Source organism: Caretta caretta, chromosome 6 (genome assembly GCF_965140235.1).
Source record: "Caretta caretta isolate rCarCar2 chromosome 6, rCarCar1.hap1, whole genome shotgun sequence".
NCBI classification, from domain to species: Eukaryota; Metazoa; Chordata; order Testudines; family Cheloniidae; genus Caretta; species Caretta caretta.
The window spans coordinates 74799332-74818195 of record NC_134211.1 but is presented as its reverse complement, the minus strand read 5'-3'; the positions used below and the strand labels follow the sequence as shown (position 1 = coordinate 74818195).

At 44.3% G+C, this 18864-nt stretch overlaps 1 protein-coding gene and 1 long non-coding RNA gene across 7 annotated transcripts in view; one reads left to right on the top strand and one right to left on the bottom strand.

Annotated features, from left to right (window-relative positions):
• The window catches only part of RASGRP1 (RAS guanyl releasing protein 1), an 83401-nt gene extending 73223 nt beyond the window's left edge, over window positions 1-10178 (bottom strand). For 3 of the 4 annotated variants that reach the window (XM_075129728.1, XM_075129727.1, XM_075129729.1), the window contains exons 1-2: window positions 10041-10116; window positions 6932-7113 (exon numbers count right to left, since the gene is read on the bottom strand). In XM_075129728.1, coding sequence (XP_074985829.1) covers window positions 6932-7113; window positions 10041-10072 — 214 coding nt within the window. In that variant the 5' untranslated portion in view covers window positions 10073-10116. Of the gene's footprint in view, window positions 1-6931; window positions 7114-9158; window positions 9228-10040 lie in introns of all 4 variants that reach the window. The other variant, XM_048855827.2, reaches the window with a different exon arrangement.
• Window positions 10179-10192: 14 nt separating this feature from the next.
• The window catches only part of LOC125639187 (uncharacterized), a 56554-nt gene continuing 47882 nt past the window's right edge, over window positions 10193-18864 (top strand). For all 3 annotated transcript variants that reach the window (XR_007357407.2, XR_007357406.2, XR_012668978.1), the window contains exons 1-2: window positions 10193-10332; window positions 10942-11000. This is a non-coding gene — a long non-coding RNA (uncharacterized LOC125639187). The remainder of the gene's footprint in view (window positions 10333-10941; window positions 11001-18864) is intronic.

The following is an 18864-nucleotide window of genomic DNA, read 5'->3' as shown; positions in this document are numbered from 1 at the left end:
TGGCCCGAGGGCCACATCTGGGAATAGAAATTGTATGGAGGGCCATGAATGCTCACAAAATTGGGGTTGGGGTGAAGGAGGGGGTGAGGGCTCCGGGGTTGGGCCAGAAATTAGGAGTTCAGGGTGCTTGAGGGGGCGCCGGGCTGGAGCGGGAGAGTGAGGTGCAGGTGGGAGTGAGGGCTCCAGCTGGGAGTGCAGGCTCTGGGGTGGGGCTGGGGATGAGGAGTTTGGGGTGCAGTAGGGTTCTCTGGGCCAGGATCAAGGAGTTTGGAGTGCAGGAGGGGGATCAGGGCTGGAGCAGGGGACTGACGCGTGGGGAGAGGGTCAATGGCGCAGGCTCCGTGCGGCGCTTACCTCAAGTGGCTCCTGGAAGCAGCGGCATGTCCCTTCTCCAGCTACTGCACAGCCAGGTGGCTCTGCATGCTGCCCCATCTGCAGGCACCGCCCCTGCAGCTCCCATTGGAACACCAGAGAGGACCATTGGAGCACATAAGCGCTGGAGGGAGGCCATAGTGCTGTTTCCTGGCGCCATATGGAGCAGCCCCCAACACTGCGTCATGGCTGAAGTGGGGCCATGTGGCTGCTTCTGGGGCCTGCATGCAGCAGTCCCCGACCCTGCTCACTGGCTGGAGCGCCAGAGCGGGGCAAGCCCCAGATCCTGTTCCCCAGTGGGAGCTCAAGGGCTGGCTTAAAACAGCTGGCAGGCCGTAGTTTGCCCAACCCTGTTTTAGCCTATTCTAGACCAGCTGTAGGCTTCAACTCAATGAGCTTAGTATGTGTTAAAGCCTAAACTACCTGATCTACACTAGTTTTGGAACATGTTAGTTGCAGTTTTCTAATGACATCTCTAAACCCTAATCATGATAAGCCCAAAGGTAAAGCTATCTGGGAGAAAGACAAAAATCACAGGAAAGGGGGAGGGCTCTTATCACCAAACTTTTTATTTACACACATATATACTTAAGTACAAAATTACCAGCTATGACAGATTTCTACTACATAATGGATCTCAAACCCCAGAATGCTATGCTCATAATTACAGAAGAAGTTGGAGTAGACGAGTGTGTTGTGAACAGTTCACATTTCCATACCCAGTGTACATACAGCTGACAGACATGATCATCCAGTGACCACCACTGAAATATTCATCCTTTCAGCTGTTGACCAGCCAGGCTATTCTGTGAAGCAATATCACACCTTCTGCACTTAAAATATCAACACTGAGCCTCATATATTTAAAATTAGTTCATTTATCAAATGTGTTTAGCCCTTCCTGTGCCACAGCTTGCTGCCTGCCTGATTCACAGGTTAAGGTTTCTGTCAGAAAAGTGACTAAAAATGGAACTGTCCTATTCAAGATATCTATTGCCTGTCTTTGTTTAAATCAGACACGGTCCGCACCACAGAGCCAATACAGCTGGGGAAGAACAAGTTAGCTTCTATTCTACCTCAATCATCAACAAAATTGAGGTTTCAAGAATCTTTATTGCTGGCAGTGATGTAAGAGGCAGAAAGCCCAGCTTGAGTTGCAGATCCCAGGTTGAGTTTGTAGGGTATCAGTTGGAAAACCCTTCTTTTGACTTGTAAATTGAACAGACATGATATGAAAACACTGGATTCAATAGGCTCTTTTTCAGACCCAGTGTCATTGTTGGTGACACATTCTGTTATCTGTGCTTCTGAAATGCACTCTATAATGAGAAAAGTGACACTAATACAGACTACTTCTACTACAAATTCACTCTCTAATGTTGGGCTGTATCTTTAGCCAAGCAGCACAACTTCTGCACACTCATTGTTCCCAAACTCTCAGCCTCTGCCCCTTTTGGCACCTGCAACCTACTCAAACCCTCCTTCCTGTCTGCTCAGGGTCTTGCTACATTCTTCAAAAAGAAAACTGGCATGATCCAAGGGTACCTCCCTGTCCCTTTCTCATTCCCATCACCAGCGTCTCTTCCCTGTCCCTATCACTGAAATTGTGATTTCTCTCATGCTTTCGTTCGCTACTCCCTGCACTTGTCCCAGTGGCCACAACTCATCCCGTCTGATCTCCCTCTCTGCGCAGTCTCATCCCTTCCCTCACATTTCTGCTTTGCTTCTCCTGCTGGCTTGTCTGCTCTGAGATGTAGTGTGTGGCAAGCCGGTAGGTAAATCTACAGCATGCTGGCTTGCTGTGCGCTAACTGGCAGTATTATAATTACCACACACTAAAGCTATGACTGTTCTGCAGCTGGGAGTGAGTCTCCCATCCCAGGTAGACTCTCACTACCAAGGTTTGAGCTAGTGCAGTGAAAAATAGCAGTCGGGATGCTGCAGCTTGGTCTCTCCAATCCAGCTTCCACCCTTTTATTCCACTGAAACAGCTCACACCAACGTTTCTCATGTATTCATGGCCTGTTCTCAGGACCAGCACTCCATTCTCATCCTTCTCAACTTGCCTACTGCCGTCAACTATCAACCATGTTCTTAACAGCTTGTCCTCCCACCCTTCTCCGGTTCTCCTCCTAGCTCTCTAGTTGCTCTCAGTGTTTCATTCGCAGGATGAATCCCATTCATCCTCACTCCAGCCCTCATTGGGGTTCCTACAGAGCTCCATTCCTGGCCTGTTTCTTCTTCTCCCTATCTCTGCAGATCTCATTCAGTAGTATGTTTTTAAGTATCATCTTTACATGTATGACTCAAGGTATGCCTATCTTGCAGTGCAAGGTTCAAACGCAGGCTCAGTCCTAACCACCCTCCTTTACACTAATCACACTAACCCAGAACTCAGATCCAGGGTCTCAGGACCACACAGGGGAGGCATGTCCAAGTCTGAGTCAAACTGGGACACAGGGATCAAGCCCTATTGGTTTGCAGTGTAGACACAGCCTCATAGGACTCATGGTCAGGGAGTCCACCAAAAGCATTCCACAATGCCATGGGCTGAGTTTGTCTTCTGGACAGTCAAGTTTTTCTCACGCTGCATCTGAACAAAGGGCTAAAGCAGCTACATTTTGAAAGGCCTCTAGGAAGTCTGGGATATGGGTGGTTGAACTAAGGCCCACGTAATGCCCTACAGATGCTGTGGCCTCAGGTTCAGACCCAGGGTTCCGTAATTCCTAACCTGGGTTACAAATGAGTATAGATGCGCAAACCCTAGGTTAGCAGACCCTGGGTTTATTAACTTGAGTTCTACTAACTTTGAGCTTATACTGCAGTGTAGACATACCTGCAGATCTACCTTTCCACTCCAGACCTCCCTCATTCCTTCCCAACTAAAATTCAAAGCTGTCTTTCTGAAAATTCCTTGTGGATGTTTAGCTATCACTTTAAGCTCAACGTAGCCAAAATTGAGTTCTTGATCTTTCCCCTAAAGCCCGCCCCACTTTCATCATCACTATGTACAACACTAACATCCTTCCTAACATTGAGGTCCATTGTCTTTGACCCAGCCCCCTCTCTAGACCCACACTTCCAGACTCTGCCTAAATCTTGCTTTGTCCTTCATGCACATCTCCTAGATCTGGCCTTTCCTCTCTGTTCATACTGCTAAACCTTCATACAGGTCCTCTTTTATCTCACATCTTGTCACTCCAACTTGCTCCTTTCTGTTCTTGACAAAGGTCCTCTTGTCCCCACCCTTCCTTAAATCCATTCACCACACTGCTACCACCCCAAAAAAAAATCATCTTCCTCAGTCATTGCATCCCTTCACTGGTTTCCCCTTTTCCATGCATGACACAAAACAAGTGCAAACTATTTTTCTTCATTTTTAAGACTATTTGACTTGGCCCTGTGCTAATTATCATCTCTGATATGGAATAGGGCTGTCAGCTCCCACCTACACTCCGCTACTGCTGCCAGCCTTTATTGCCCCATTAGACACATCAGTTTTCAAACTGTTTTTGTCTGTGTGCAGGATCCAACACGATGGGGATGTGATCCCCGACTGGGACCTCTAGGTGCTATTGCAAATATTAATGGAATAGCATAATGTACAGTGTGCATTTTAGAGTATGTTGTGTGCCTTCTTTTGGGGCTATTGTATTCTGAATTTTCATAGCAGAGAACTCTTTTTCAACAAGTAACCCTAAGCATTAGTTTCCCTACTGTGCTTCCAATACTAATTTAATAAAATGTAGATCTAACATTAAAGTAAAACACTGCACAGTTTCCAGCACTGGATTTATCAGGGGTGGTTATCTATAAAACCTTGCAAATCAGAGTGTTTTCTAAAGTGATTTTCTGAGATGCAGAAGGAAGAAAAATTCAGTCTGGAATAGAACTGTGACTGTTCAAGGCAGGGGTAGCCAACCTGAGCCTCAGAAGGAGCCAGAATTTACCAACGTACATTGCCAAAGAGCCACAGTAATACGTTAGCACCCCACATCAGGTCCCCCACAGCTCCCAGCGCCTCCTGCCCAGGGGCAGCTCCGCCTATCAGCACCTCCTCCTCCCTCCTTCCCTCCCGATCAGCAGTTTCATGGCATGCAGGAGGCTCTGGGAGGGAGGGGGAGGAGCGAGGGCATGGCAGGGGGCGGGAAGGGGTGGAGTGAGGGCAGGACCTGTGGCAGAGCCAGGGATTGAGTAGTGAGCACCCCCCAGCAAATTGGAAAGTTGGCGACTGTGGCTCCAACCCCAGAGTCGGTGCCTATACAAAGAGACGCATATTAACTTCTGAAGAGCCGCATGTGGCTCCGGAGCTACGGGTTGGCCACCCTAGTCCAAGGTAACTGGATAGCATGCATTGCAATTTCAGGCATAGAGTGGACTCACTCAGTCTGATTGACTTGTACTAATTTAGCATCTAACAGTTTTTGTTTTTTTTAACCTGATCACAAAGCAAAATTTTGTCTCCCCATCCCCTCTCCTGAAATGGACTCCAGTGAAGGTTGTTTGCAAGATGTTTGTAGTTAACCCTCGAAAGAACCCTCTGTAAGAAATGTCTTTACATAGTTGTACCAGCCTCATTTCATGCTTTATTTAAATACTCTACTGTGAAGTCCTAAGATATTTTAAGAATTTGCACAGTTTCAAGGAAAACAAAACACATAAGAAGAAAAGGAGTACTTGTGGCACCTTAGAGACTAACAAATTTATTTGAGCATAAGCTTTCGTGAGCTACAGCCCACTTCATCGGATGCAAAGACTGTATAAGCTCACTGAATGGAAGAGATTGTGAAGTGCCTTTGGCTTATATAAGATTGTGTGGATTTCTACAGTATAACACAGTTCTCTCAAACAAGCTCTTCCATAAATGTTATGGTTACATATGCATTATTCATTTAGAAGGATTAAAATATAATTGATATAAATATGTATATTGACTAAAACAAATAGAAATATTGGATGAAATCCTGGCCTCATTGACATCAAAGTGGTGTTTGACATGGACTTCAATGAGGCCAGGATTTCACCTACATTATTTGAAATAACTCACTGCAACCATTCTGCTATCTTTTAATATAAAATGCATATCCTTTTTTCTTTTACAAAAATATAGGTACAAATTGAGAAGATTGGTTAATGAGCTAAGACAAATAAAATATACATGTGTGTGTATATATAGGCTTACTTTAGCACTTAGTTTGGCTCAGTTTGTCTGAAGAGATAAACAAATGTTAGTAATTTGCGGGGGGGGTTGCAAGAGTGAGGGCTTTTTAGTGGTTTAATGACTTTTCTTACGTAGTAAAATTCAATGTGTAGATTGAAATTAGATGGAGAAAAAGCATTGCTGGTTCTCTTCTTCTGCAGATATCTGTCTTCCCTTGCAAGTTCTTTATAATCAGTAAGTAACAATGCATGCTTTCCTCACTGGGGTGTTGCAAGGATTAGTTATGGTTTGTAGAGTGCTTTGAAGAGGTAAAGCACCATATCAATACTAAGCCTTATTTAACTCCTATAAATCCTTCACTGAAAAGAAACCGAACTGCAACTCATCCTATGTATACGTACAAATACAACTTCCACTGCTCTGCCTATTTTTTTGCAACTGACAACAAGTAGCTCGTTGGACATTTAGAAAAATTGGTGTCATCCTCGGCTTAATCTCCATTTGAAAAATCTACAGTTTTGATGTTTGTTTACAGCTATAAAAAGGTGAACTCCACAAATAAATGGGATGCCACAAGCTGCTGCTAGGGACTGAAATATCCAGCACATAGCATGGAAGGCTATAATATTGGCAGTAACAGAAGAAAATGGCACTCTATAGTCAAAGAAATACATCATTTAAAAAACAAATGATTTGAAAATACTTTAGATTTCTATCTGTATTCTTTGTAAAGGCTTTGAAGCCCTCCATCTGATTCCATAAAATATCAAAAATAGTGTTTGCTAATGAAAACAGAAAGCGTCTTTTTTTGCATAAGTTATACATCTCAAATGGTGCTCTTCAATGTAGATATTTTGCTGGTGAAAGCAAAAAATCATGAATAATTCATAACCCCAAAAGTATATGATTAGGCTTTTCACTTGAATCTTTTCTCCTTAAGAGCTGATTTTTTTTAAGTATCTCTTCCGATTAAGTAACAAGCATTCCTACCTTGCTGCACCTAGCCCACAAAACAACTCTTCTAATTTCTGACTAGACGATATAAACACATTTACACAGTTTGAGAATATTGCACTCTCCATTTTGCAACATCTACTTGTTAAACATCCATCCACGTGCAAAGAATTTTCCATTCTGTATATGGAGTAACAAAAAATGAAATGAAAATCACTTCACTTCAAAATGCCTGGTAACTTTACTGTACTGATTAGGACTGTCTTCCCAGAATAGAATAAGTTATCATTCTAAACTCTCATAATATATTACACATATTTATAGATCCCTATTTTATATAAAAAATACTTGACTATATCTTAACATTTCACAAATTACCTAAACTGCTACTGTACAAAGGTCTGAAAACATTTACACACTATTGTTTCAAATCACGACACTCACCAAAAGACTGAAGGCAGGTTTCAATGAGGTTCTCCAGGCTGGCGCCTTTGGCTAAGTGTCCCAAAGGCATCGTTATTCTGAACTCAGTGATCTGGGTAGGTTTTGAACAGGAGGTACAATGACTGATCTGCTTCAGTTCAAGTGCTGTTTTAGGGGCAGTGCTGCATCCTTGTGCAGGTTTCCTAAAGGAAAGGACAACAGTCAAGTGAGTACAATGAGAGCAAGGCAGTGTCAAATTTCACACAAGCCTCCGCTGCAGGTTGGAAAAGGAGGAGAGATGTAAAAGGCAATTAGCTCCCTGGAGTTGGGTTGGTGAAAAACATAACCCTCCCACTTGGCAAATGCACCAAAGAGACCTCGCTATATAAAATATACTTTCGGAGTGAAAAATGGCTCTTTAGAGCATTGTTATAGAGCTCTTCATTTTTTAAATCTATATATTTCAATCTTAATGTAAACATAATTCCCAAGCAAAGCAACAGGCATTCATGTAATCTGACACTTCATCTAAAATCAAACAATGTATATTATAACACAGGGAAAGTGTCCTAGTAATGACCATCCAGCCTATGGATATTTCCATTTGGGCACTATGATGAAAGTGAACGGATTTAAGCCCATAGTCAAACCCTGAACAATTCTGGAAGACATCTACTTAAAAAAAAAAAAAAAAAAAAACCTGTTAAGAAATAATGATAGAGCTCATGCCTGAAATATCAGCATGATTTTACAGTGGAATATTTTATAGTTACATGTTTTGTTTCTACTCTTAACTGCTCCTGTAAATGTCCACTTATACTGAAGTTTTCTTGCTAAGTTAATACAATCATTAGTAACAATCTTATTAGTCAGACTTTCCAAGGTGGCCACTAAAACTGCACCCAAATTCTGCTAGTGCCTATTTTTCACACCTAAAGGTTTTATAAGTACAAAAAGCTTGTGTTTACAAACAGCATTTGAGTTTACCTTATTTGTAAATACAATTTTCATGCAAACATAAAGAGATTGAGAAGGCACAAAAATCATAGATAAAATGTGTGCTCAAATTTGCATTTGCAAAGCTGCAGGCACCATTTTGAAATGCCTTTGAAAATATGGCCTGATAGTTCCCAGTCAGTGATCACCGCTCTATTTGATAAAATGGTTAACTGTTTCAAGGACTGTAAGCTGCACCCCACTGGAACATCTTCTAAGAGAGAATGTTAAAAATCATATGTGGGGTGAATTTTACTGATGATGGAAGTAAAACACAGATGGCACTGCCTGGAACAAAACTTTGTACAGTAAGCAGCAGTGCAGATCTCCTTCATGCACAGTTCGAACCCTGCAGTGAAACTCATATTTTAACCCCTGTAGGTTCAGGTGTAAATATAAAATACTTATTCAATACAGTTTTTCCTAACAAAAGCACTTAAGATATTAATTAATGAAGTCTGGCAAGGGCCCTGTAAGGTAGGTTTTTAGAGTTAAATTGTTTCTGGTGTAAACCCACTGTCTGTATATTACCGATAAAGGAAGACAAACTACAGGTGGAGTGATTTTAGTGTCAGAGCTGAAAGTAGAATTCGGGCATCCCTGACTCCAGCTCTGTGCTCCAAGGGGAGTTATGCATGCCTCATGAAGAGAATAGTACCCCTATGCCATAGCTCTAGCAATGAATCACAATCCTTATCTGCAATTTCTCTTCTATTACAGTGCTGTGTAGTTCATGAAACTCATTTCAGGTATAAACACGCTTGAAGCCAGATCACCAGAAATACAAAGCTAGTGTATGATGGTGCTGCTGATAGAGCAGATGCTAAACACCCCCATCCATTCTGTTGAAGTTAGAATTCTTCACACAGCATGTCTCCTATTTTGTCTAAATATTCCTGCCCTTAGCTTTATTGTGTGACCTCATGGTCTCATTTTATGGGACTAAGTAACAGGAAGGGACCAATCAGCTTACAAGATGCCCTTTGTCGATTCCCTTCCACCTCCCCTTCAAGCCAGGCTGCTACAGCATTACAGTGGCAGTGAAACAAAAGTTACATGTAGCCGGCATGTATTTATTTTGGCTGGTACCAAGAACGCACTCAGAACTGAACCGTGCATGAAATAAAGACAGTCCCCGCCCCAAAGAGCTTACAGCATGGCAACTTTCTGCTTTCAAAAAGCAGGGTACAGAGGGTAACTAATCAATGACATGAGCTGAATTAATCAATTAATTAAAACTATATCCACTTACAGCAGTTAGTCAGCGTGTGTAAGGGGAGTAGAAGCTTCTTTTTTTCCCACCCTGGATTTCCATTGCAAACTTTGGAAGGGAAAAAGAAATCACAAAGTAATGAACGGTCAGCTCGTGGCCTAGCACCCAGCACCAGGCGGCGTTTCCCGTGTGAGAGGGCTAGCACCGAAGTGGTAACATCTCTCACGCCACACTATAGACTAAAGCACGTTACCCCAAAGGGACAGGTGACTAGAGTCCTTAGACAGAATCAAAGATTCCACAGCTCTGACATTCCTGCAACAGCAGCCCCAGGGGGACGCAAGATCAGGCCAACAGCACTCCTGCTAGGACTCCCCATTTATTACAACTTTCGGGTATTCTCAGTCCACCCCGCTTTCCAAAGCAAGGCCAAAGCCCAGCTCCAGCTGGGAAAGTTACAATCAAGGTGGGGAAATAGGATGTTTTTACCACCACATTTCCCTCCCCGCTTTCCCCCGGAGTAATTGGGTAGGAACCCGACGGGCTTTAGACACTCTACTGCAGCAGCCTGGATTTCAACCCTCAGGGCAGTGCTTTCCCTTGTAGGTGGCTTCATCCCAGCCTCCCTGCAAGCGCGGCAGCGAGGCACCTCTGGCCAAGCCCCCCCCAGGCCCTAGCCCAGCGCGGGCTCTCCAGAGCCAGGAGTGGGACTGGGCGCCCAAGGCACAGGGGCCGTTAACTCTGCCTTTCAGTGCGGGGACAGCGCGAGTGGGGGAGGGAGAGGGGCCCCGGGACCAGCCCCAGCCCGTCCATTTGCCCTGCATTCCCTGCCGCCTGCGTCTGCGGCCCCTTCATCCCCTCGCGCCGCCGGGGAGCTCCCGCGTGGAGAGGGATCACGAAGCCAAGTCACGGCAAGCTTACGGGTTCTCTCGCCTCTGCCCTAAGGTTCCCATTTCGGAGCCAGCCTCAGCCCTGCCGGGATCACATGGCGAGCGGGGTCACCAGGAGCAGCGAGGTTTTGGGGGAGCAGCCCCGGGCATTGCATCTCTCCCGCTCCCCGCTCGCTATTTCCACCCCCCCCGAGCAGCTTCTCTAGAGAAAGCAGTTGCGAGCGGTGCAGCGGGCGCCGCCAGCTGTGACGAATGAGAGCGAAGATCTTATCGCCAGAAGGAAGTGCTCAGCTGCTCTTCTCCGAAGCCACCGCGCTTCACAGGTATGGAACCGCAGCAGACTCCTGCTCGCGCGGGCTTATGGCAGCAGCAGCATGTTCCAGGGCAGGGCTCCGTCTGCAACCCACTTGCTTACTTACCCTGGCGGGCCGAGAGGGCTTCAAAGCCCAGCGGAGTTTCATGCTAACCGGAGAAACTCGTTTTCCATCGAAAGGGTTTGTGGGTTTTTTTCAGTGGAACGCAGTTTTTGGTTTGGTGGGGGGTTGTGTTTTTTTGGGGGTTTTTTTTGCATAATTTTAGTCCCCCCGGCAGCCAAAAACTGGTTCCGAAAATGTTCAGGGTTTTAACAAAATCCCAAAAAACTTCAAAGACCTAATTCACTGCAAACTAAATTCTGTTCATATTTGCTGATTTCTCCCCACCCCCGGAACAAAAATCCTTTCCCAGCCAACTGTATTATAAACCCATCGAGACCCTCTCTTCCCCCTATCAATTGATAGCATACCCTATCCTCCCTGCATCTCAGCTTCCTCACCTGTAGAATGGGGATAAAGATGCCTGGCAACACCTGTCAGATCTATCTGTTTCAGATCTATCTGTTAAGAGCTCTCTCTATATACTAAGAGTTCTTCCATTTATTTATATAACCGTAGATGTGCCTGGAGCTTATGGGCAAGGAAAAAACAAAAGAGTTGCCCTTCTGCAAGTCAAGGTAAGCAAAAAACAGAAGGGGAGGGAGGGAAATGGCAGGAGAAATGCCAGATCCAAGGAAGCCCCATGTGGAGACCATGTTCCATTAGAATCACAGGATTAGAAGGGCCCACAAGAGTCATCTAGTCTAACCCCATGCCAAGATGCAGGATGTGTTGTGTCTAAACCATCCACGGCAGATGGCTGTCCAGCCTCCTTTTGAAAATCTCCAGTGAAGAAGCTTCCACAACCTCCCTAGGCAGTCTGTTCCATTGTCTTACTTGTTCTTACAGTTAGGAAGTTTTTCCTGAGATTCAATTTAAATCTGCTATGCTGTAGTTTGAACCCACTGTTTCTTGTCCTGCCCTGTGTGGACAAAGAACTACTTCCATCTTTTTTGTATCAGCCTTTCAAGTATCTGAAGTCAGCTATCGTATCCCCCCTTAATCTCTTTTTCCAAGTGAAACATACCCAGTTCTTTCAGCCTTTGCTCATATTGTATGCATTCTACCCCTTTGATCATTGATCTGGAGGAGGCAGGGCTGGAGTGGGCAGCCATTCTCCACATCATCATCCCCTTCAACCATTACTCCTGGGGGAATTTTGTACCATTGCACATACAGAGAATTTATTTCCCCCACAGATTTCTTTGCTTCCCCACAGAAAAATGACTTTCTGATGGGGAAGCAGAGGGAAGCCACAACAGCGATCATGCAACCCTCCTCAGCAATATGTTTTGGGTCCCCAGGGCAGCTATCAGAGAGGTAAATCACTGTGGGGCAGGAGGTAGAACTTGAGGAGACCCGACTGGTGGCTCTGGCCCTGTGCTGGGCTCATCTGCTAGTCTGGGCTGGGGAGGACAGGACTCCCTCTTCCCCTGCACGGCATCAAGGGCCAGGTCAGACCCACCCCCACCCACCACTTCCTCAACCCATTGCTCCTCAGCTGCAGGGAGAAGGATCCCTGTACAGGGAGCTGCTCCCCCATCCGCCCAACCCCTGTGCATCCAGACCCTGTCATACCCAGACCCTCCTGCCAACCCTCATCCCCACCCCCGCACTCAGAAGCCCCCCGATGAGTCGCCCTGCACCTGGACCACCCCAACGAGTCACCCACACCCAGTTCCCCACCAAGCCGCAACCAATTGCACCAATTCTACCCCACATGCTCAGTATCTGGACCCCACACTGAGCCCACCACATGCAGACCCCCTCTGCCGAGCTCTATCCCCCTCACCCCCAATCCCCCCCAGCTGATCCCCAACCACCTCCACCTGGACCCCCCTGTAGAGTCCCATTAACATTGCACTCAGAACCCACTAACAAGCCCCTGTGCATCCAGAACACTCCACATGCAGATTCCCCATTGAGCCACCTGCACCCAGATTGCCCCATACACAACCCTCTCAACCCACACTGGGATCCCCCCATACTAAGCTCCTCCACATGGATCCTGATTTGCTGAGCCTACCTGGTGCACTTGGCACAGACGGGCAGGGCCCTGGGGTGTTTCTGGGGCAGGCAGGCCCAGTCCTTGCGCTGTGTCAGGGTTGCGTGGAGCCTCACCGTTGAGTCAGTGTCCAGGGGGTAGGTGGAGAGCTGCACAGTGATCTCCCACCTCTGTGCAACCAGTGGCCAGTGCTTCCCAATGCCATGCTGGAGCCTCCACATTTATTTGACAAATAAAATGTACAGAATTTTAAAATATTGTGCATAGAATTTTTAATTTTTTGGTGCAGAATGCCCTCAGGAGTAAATCATGCAGGAATTCCAGCAAGAAACTAAATGTTCCAAAACTTCACTAACACAGTTAAGGTTGACCAGTGGTGCCTCCTGCCTTTCCAGACACTCAGTAAACCCCTGAAGGGGAAGATCACTGGAGGATCCATCCTATGCTGTTGTGAAGGCTGGAGGGATTGAGGAACTGTGTGAGCATGCTGATTTAGAATTATTTCTCTCATTCAAAATAAATAATTCCTGCCCTTAGTTTCACTGTGCGACCTCCTAGTCCTTGTTTTATGGAACAGAGTAAAAAAAGAGGGACTGATCCATTTTCATTGTCCTCTTACCTGGTTTAAACAAAGGGCCTGAAATTCTTTTTCATTCTGTGAGGTGACAAACCCTTTCGCCCAATCAGGCAGAAAATCTGCGAGTCCAAACTCTCTGCATTTCCTGCCTCTTACATAGGGGAAAATCTGATCCAAGGTTCTTGCCCTGAGGGATTAAAAATCTAAATTAACTAGGATGTATTGAAGGCCTTGAAGTTGTAATTTAGCAGGGTGTGGATAATGGATGTTATGTGACATCAGAGTAGTGACTATCTCAGCATATTCATTTCCAGCATAAAAAGCTACTGGCAGGTGAGTGAGGTGGTTCAGGAAATCTTTAATGGAATACAAAGGTCATTAATTCAAGTCTGACTAGTTTGGTAGTGGCTGAAAGAAGTTACCTTCCAGATGTTCTGTGGGTTATGTGAAATGAGTTGTTGAGTTCAGTTCCTAGTGGAACATCCCAGGTCACATCAAAATTCACCATCCCAGTTCGTACTAATTGGCATCCTCATATACAGTCCTGGCAGAAAGTCCAAAAGGCTGAATGAGCATAGAAACTGAATTGCCCATTGAGTTCTAGAGGTGGTGACTTGAAGCAGCACATTGGTGGGATGGGAGAGCATTCACTGGCAGTGCCTTCCCTGTTTAGTGAATAATTATAAATCCCCTAGGACATCAGTACAACACTTTTCATGAGGAACAAATAAACCAATCATTTAACTGCTCTGCTGAATTCTATGTCAGCCATAACAGCGCATTTTACAATATCACACCCCTGGACTTTCAGGGAGAGCCTCAAATGTTGAACTTGGTCACACCAGTCCCCTCTCCTTCCCAAACCACATTTCTGCAAATAAAGGAGCATCCTTTACCCTCTAGTTCAAGTAGAAAGCAATGGCATGAAATTGCATCACTTTGTATGGGCAAACTACCTTCTCAGAGGGTGCCGGATATAAAAATGAGACTCAGTGGCCCTTTCCAAATCCATTTTAATTATCAACCAAAACCTCATTTTGTTAATGTCTGTCAAAATATAGACATTATAGTTCAGATTTGGTAAAAAGATTTATAAGAGTCAGTGGAGATTTGTGACTCAGACTTTCAAGACCAGGATACTCAGAGATGTGTCTGCAGATAAGAATGGTGCCATGCAGTAGGTCATTGTTTAAAAATGCAATTGGATGAAGGACTAAAGGTAAAGAGTGGCTCTTTAGTTGTGATTCAGAGTTTCAACTGAAAGGGCAAACATTAGTCATAACGTTAACAGCAGTAAATACATGTCATGAAAGCATACGGCACTGTACTTTCCAATACTTCTTTAGGGACTGTTGCTCTCTAGCTGATAGATGTTCCCAGAACATCCTTGATTGGTGCTGTTCTGTCTCTCACTCCACTTCTCACTCCCTCTTCTCTCCTCACCATGCTGCTAGAGCAGGGATCGGCAACCTCTGGCACGCAGCCCGCCAGGGTAAGCCCCCTGGCGGGCCATGCTGGTTTGTTTACCAGCCGTGTCCGCAGATTCAGTTGATTGCAGCTCCCACTTGCCGCGGTTCGCCGCTCCAGGCCAATGGGGGCTGTGGGAAGTGGCGCAGGCCGAGGGATGAGCCTTGAGGTGCTAGAAAAACTATGTAAGAGATTCTCTTTGAAGAACCACCTGCATGGCCACCGGTGCTCATTCATCACAACCCTTTGCTGCTGCACTATAAACGGCTCATGTTTAGGTGCTGGGATTGTGTTATCAAAGGTAACTCAGTCATCATCCTGCCTAAGGATGGGATCCAGTCAGCTTTCATAAGCCAGCCAATGTAGGCTTCGACAGCAGGGTTCAGTGTCACACAGTTTCAGGATTAATGGTACCTGTATTTACCCTCCATTGTCCATCAAGGACAGCCACTTAAGGTTTCCCCGCTCCCAGCCAGCTCCTCTTTTGGATGGAGAACCACATCTCTCCCCCTCCTAACCAGGATTTCAAGGCTGCACACCCCTTGCCATCCTCTGTGATATCCCTAGCAAAACAGACTGCCTAAAGGACAGCCCCTGCACTTTGTTTTCCCTCTGCAGGCAATGACAGTGTTTTTACCAGCAGTTAATACTCCACTTTTCCTAAGCAAGCACATTCAATCTTCAGGCAAAAACATTACAGAGAAAACATAATAAAAACAGATTTAAGCACAGTAAACATAACAGGACTCACCCATCAGTCTTATGGGGGCCCAAATTGGCCAAAGTCTTTTCAACCCTTCCACAAGGGTTGCCTCCCCTCCCCCATGAACAGATGATCCTGTCTATTTTCTGGATCAGAAAGAAGGCCTAAGTCAGTTTAAACCCAGCTGTTTTACATCAAAAGCCCTTTCTTTGTCTGTTGGTCTCTGGAAAACCCAGTTAGAAGCAGTATATGAAGCCTCTGCAGTGGGAGGTACCTCTCTGGAAGTGTTTACAACCTAAGTGATTCATCTTAATCACCCCCACTGTTTTTGGTTCCTGGAGCTTCCTCCTGGAGTTGCATACAGTCCCTGGCCCATAGTGATATGTAAACCATGCATACATTTAATACATTATGGTCCCCAAAGATATTGCACGTTGATGCAATATCCATCATTTGACAGTAGGGTCCAGATTTTGAAAGGAGCTCTGTACATACAATCAGAGCCAAATTAGCAAGAGTGTTCAGCTTCTATTTAGGCACCAAGGTAAGAGGACAGATTTTCAAAAGAACCAGTGTATTGGGTGCTGAGCTTTTGAGCCAGTCTGGTGATAAGTGTAACAATGGAAGCTTCTGGAGGCTGAACACTTTTTCAAGTCTGGCCCTCCGTTTATAGAGGACATCCAGGAAAAGCAAGGTGCTGCAGGAAATAGCATTAGTGATTCAATAGGAGCTATTCTTCTGAGTCAGCACGGAGCCAGTTTCCAGCATGTTGTCTGAAGATCACTGTGGTCCATGAGATGCCATCTGTCTGATGACATAACGCAAAAATCCTGAGTTGAGCTTGTTGGAAACTTTCTGACAGAACAGTTTTCTGTCGGAAAATTCCAATTCAACTATATCAAAATGTTCCGTGGGAATGTGTCAATGTCAAACTCTTCCAATGGAAGCCAGGCAGGTTTCTTGCCAGTTCTCTGGCAGCCTGCCTGGTGGTCTGCTGCAGAGCCAGGCAGCTCTAGGTTCTCAGGGCTTCTAGGCTCCCTGCTCTGTGGCAGGGAGCTTGGAAGCATGGGTGTTGGACTTTTGTGCAGCTCAGAGAACCTTATCAATTTTGTTTCAAAAAGTCGAAGTAAAATGGCATTTTGATTTTTCGAAACAAAATTTTGGAATTCTGTTCTGCAAGAAATAGAGGTTTTGTTCTGATGTAGAACTTTTTTTTAAATGTCAGTATTTCCCAGGGAATCGAAATTCCAGATGTCAACCAGTCCTGACCACATAAGACCCTTAAGGGAGCCTGTGACACTTCATGCAAAAGTGAGTGTATTAGCCCAGCATCCTGGCCAAATTCCAGTTTGAGCAGTTATATGCTGTCTATCTTTTGGTTTGTTTGCTTTTCAGTTTAATAAATTTTTTTTCCTGAACACTGTATAAGCAAGCATACACAATACATCATTCTGTCAAATGCAGATATAGTACAGTTCAGCTTTGTGGTCAGAGATAACTGTGGTATGTAGATTTTATGGTTTATCCTCTCTTTTAAAAATACTATGATTTCTGTTCTCCAACTGCATTCTACGTCACTAGAGCTAAAGAACCCTATAGAACAAGGGTAGTCAATAGGCGGCCCAGGGGCCAAATCTAGACCACCAGACACTTTCGAACAACCCCCAAAATTCTTTTTATTTACTTATTATCATTGGGGTTTTCTTTTTATTATTTGTGGCACCTTAGAGACTAACCAATTTATTTGAGCATGAGCTTTCGTGAGCTACAGCTCACTTCATCGGATGCATCCGATGAAGTGAGCTGTAGCTCACGAAAGCTCATGCTCAAATAAATTGGTTAGTCTCTAAGGTGCCACAAGTCTCCACAAGGTTAGTCTCTAAGGTGCCACAAGGTGCCACACATGCTGAAATAAATTGGTTAGTCTCTAAGGTGCCACAAGTCTCCACAAGGTTAGTCTCTAAGGTGCCACAAGTACTCCTTTTCTTTTTGCGAATACAGACTAACACGGCTGTTACTCTGAAACTTTTTATTATTATTTTGTCTGGAGTCTGGACCTTAACTATACCTAGAACAAGAAATTTGGACCTTGACAAAAAATTATTGACTACCCCTGTTATAGAATGTGATACTAGATAGACATCTACATTGCAATTAAGCTCCTGTGGCTGGCCTGTGTCCGTTGACTTGCGTTGTGGAGTTGTAAAATTGCGGTGTAGATGTTTGGGCTCAGGCTGGAGCCTGAGCTCTGATACACTCTCCATTGTGGGGGATCTCAGAGGTCGGGCTCCAGCCCCAGCATCTATACCACAATTCTATAGCCCAAGCCCTACAAGCCCAAGTCAGCTGACCTGGGCCAGCCATGGGTGTTTAATTGCTATGTACTCATACCCTGGCTGTCCAACTGTCTCAGGAGACATCCAAATTCTTTGTATAATCAAAGTTTTAGATAAAAAATATTGGAGTTAGAGGACAGAAAACAAAATTCAGATAAACAGGGTTTATATGTATACCAGTAGATACAAGAAACACAATTGGGGTAGGAAGTATCACAGAAAATTGCAGAGAAAAAAAATCATTGTTTCTTATGCATGAAGATTCACAGGGGGATGTGGCAAGAGGTCCCAATTCAATAATGTTGTTTGAAGTTAAAAATCATATGGGATGGAGAACAAAGCGAAGATCTTCCAAAAGGCTCATGATGCATCCCTTGTAGATACACAGGCATTAAATTAATCTACATAAAATTCTACGAAGGGCTGCCACGTATTCTCATTATTGCTCTACTAATTTAATCTAACAATATACATTTCAGTGGTAGTGAATCAGTTCTTATACATTATATATAAGGCGTTGTGGGACATTCTGTATCAAAGGTGCTATGCAAAATTAAGTCATTATTAATGTCAACTCTAATGATAAAGTAGCATGCTATCATCCTATTGCTTAAAAGGCCTTTTTTCCCCAATTAAATTTTTTTTTGTTCTGAAGTTTTCTGACAGCATTCACACCTACAGTAAATTGTGACTGGAATGACACCTTGCTCATGTGAATCAGATTGGAACTCTAGAAGTAGTTTGCCCATACAGACAAAAAAAAAAAAATCAAACAAATTCACATGCATGTACAGACAAAAATTATATATAGAAAAATGCTAAGAATTATTGTATCCATGGTGCAAATGGACAATACATACTGTATATAAAGTTTGTGGTGTCTCCCCCAACAAATAAATGAAGTAATATGATATGCTTCAGTCATTCTAATGTCTTTCAGATCTTATACATATTCAAGGATGTCTCTGGGGCTTTTTTAAAAAAGCAAGAGGAGTAATTATCTAAAGTGATTCTCACTTCCAATGAAAATATTCCTAGTTTTCAGCACAAGCAACTAACTACACTGGTAAATAAAGACTGTTCCTTATTTAAAATAGGCTTTATTCTGTAGGCTCCCAAACATGTATTTTAAAGAAATATATGTACTCTATACATGGTTGAATTTATGTACATATCATCTGGGAGTCTTAATTTGGGAGAATATGATAATACTACAATATAAAAGCCTCTACGTTTCCTGAAAATAAGACTCCCTGTGAAATAGCAGCTCAGGGAGAAGATGTGTGTGTGCACGTTTGACAGAGTTGCCTGTGTATTTCAGAGAATGAAAATCAGAATCAAAATTATTTCAGAA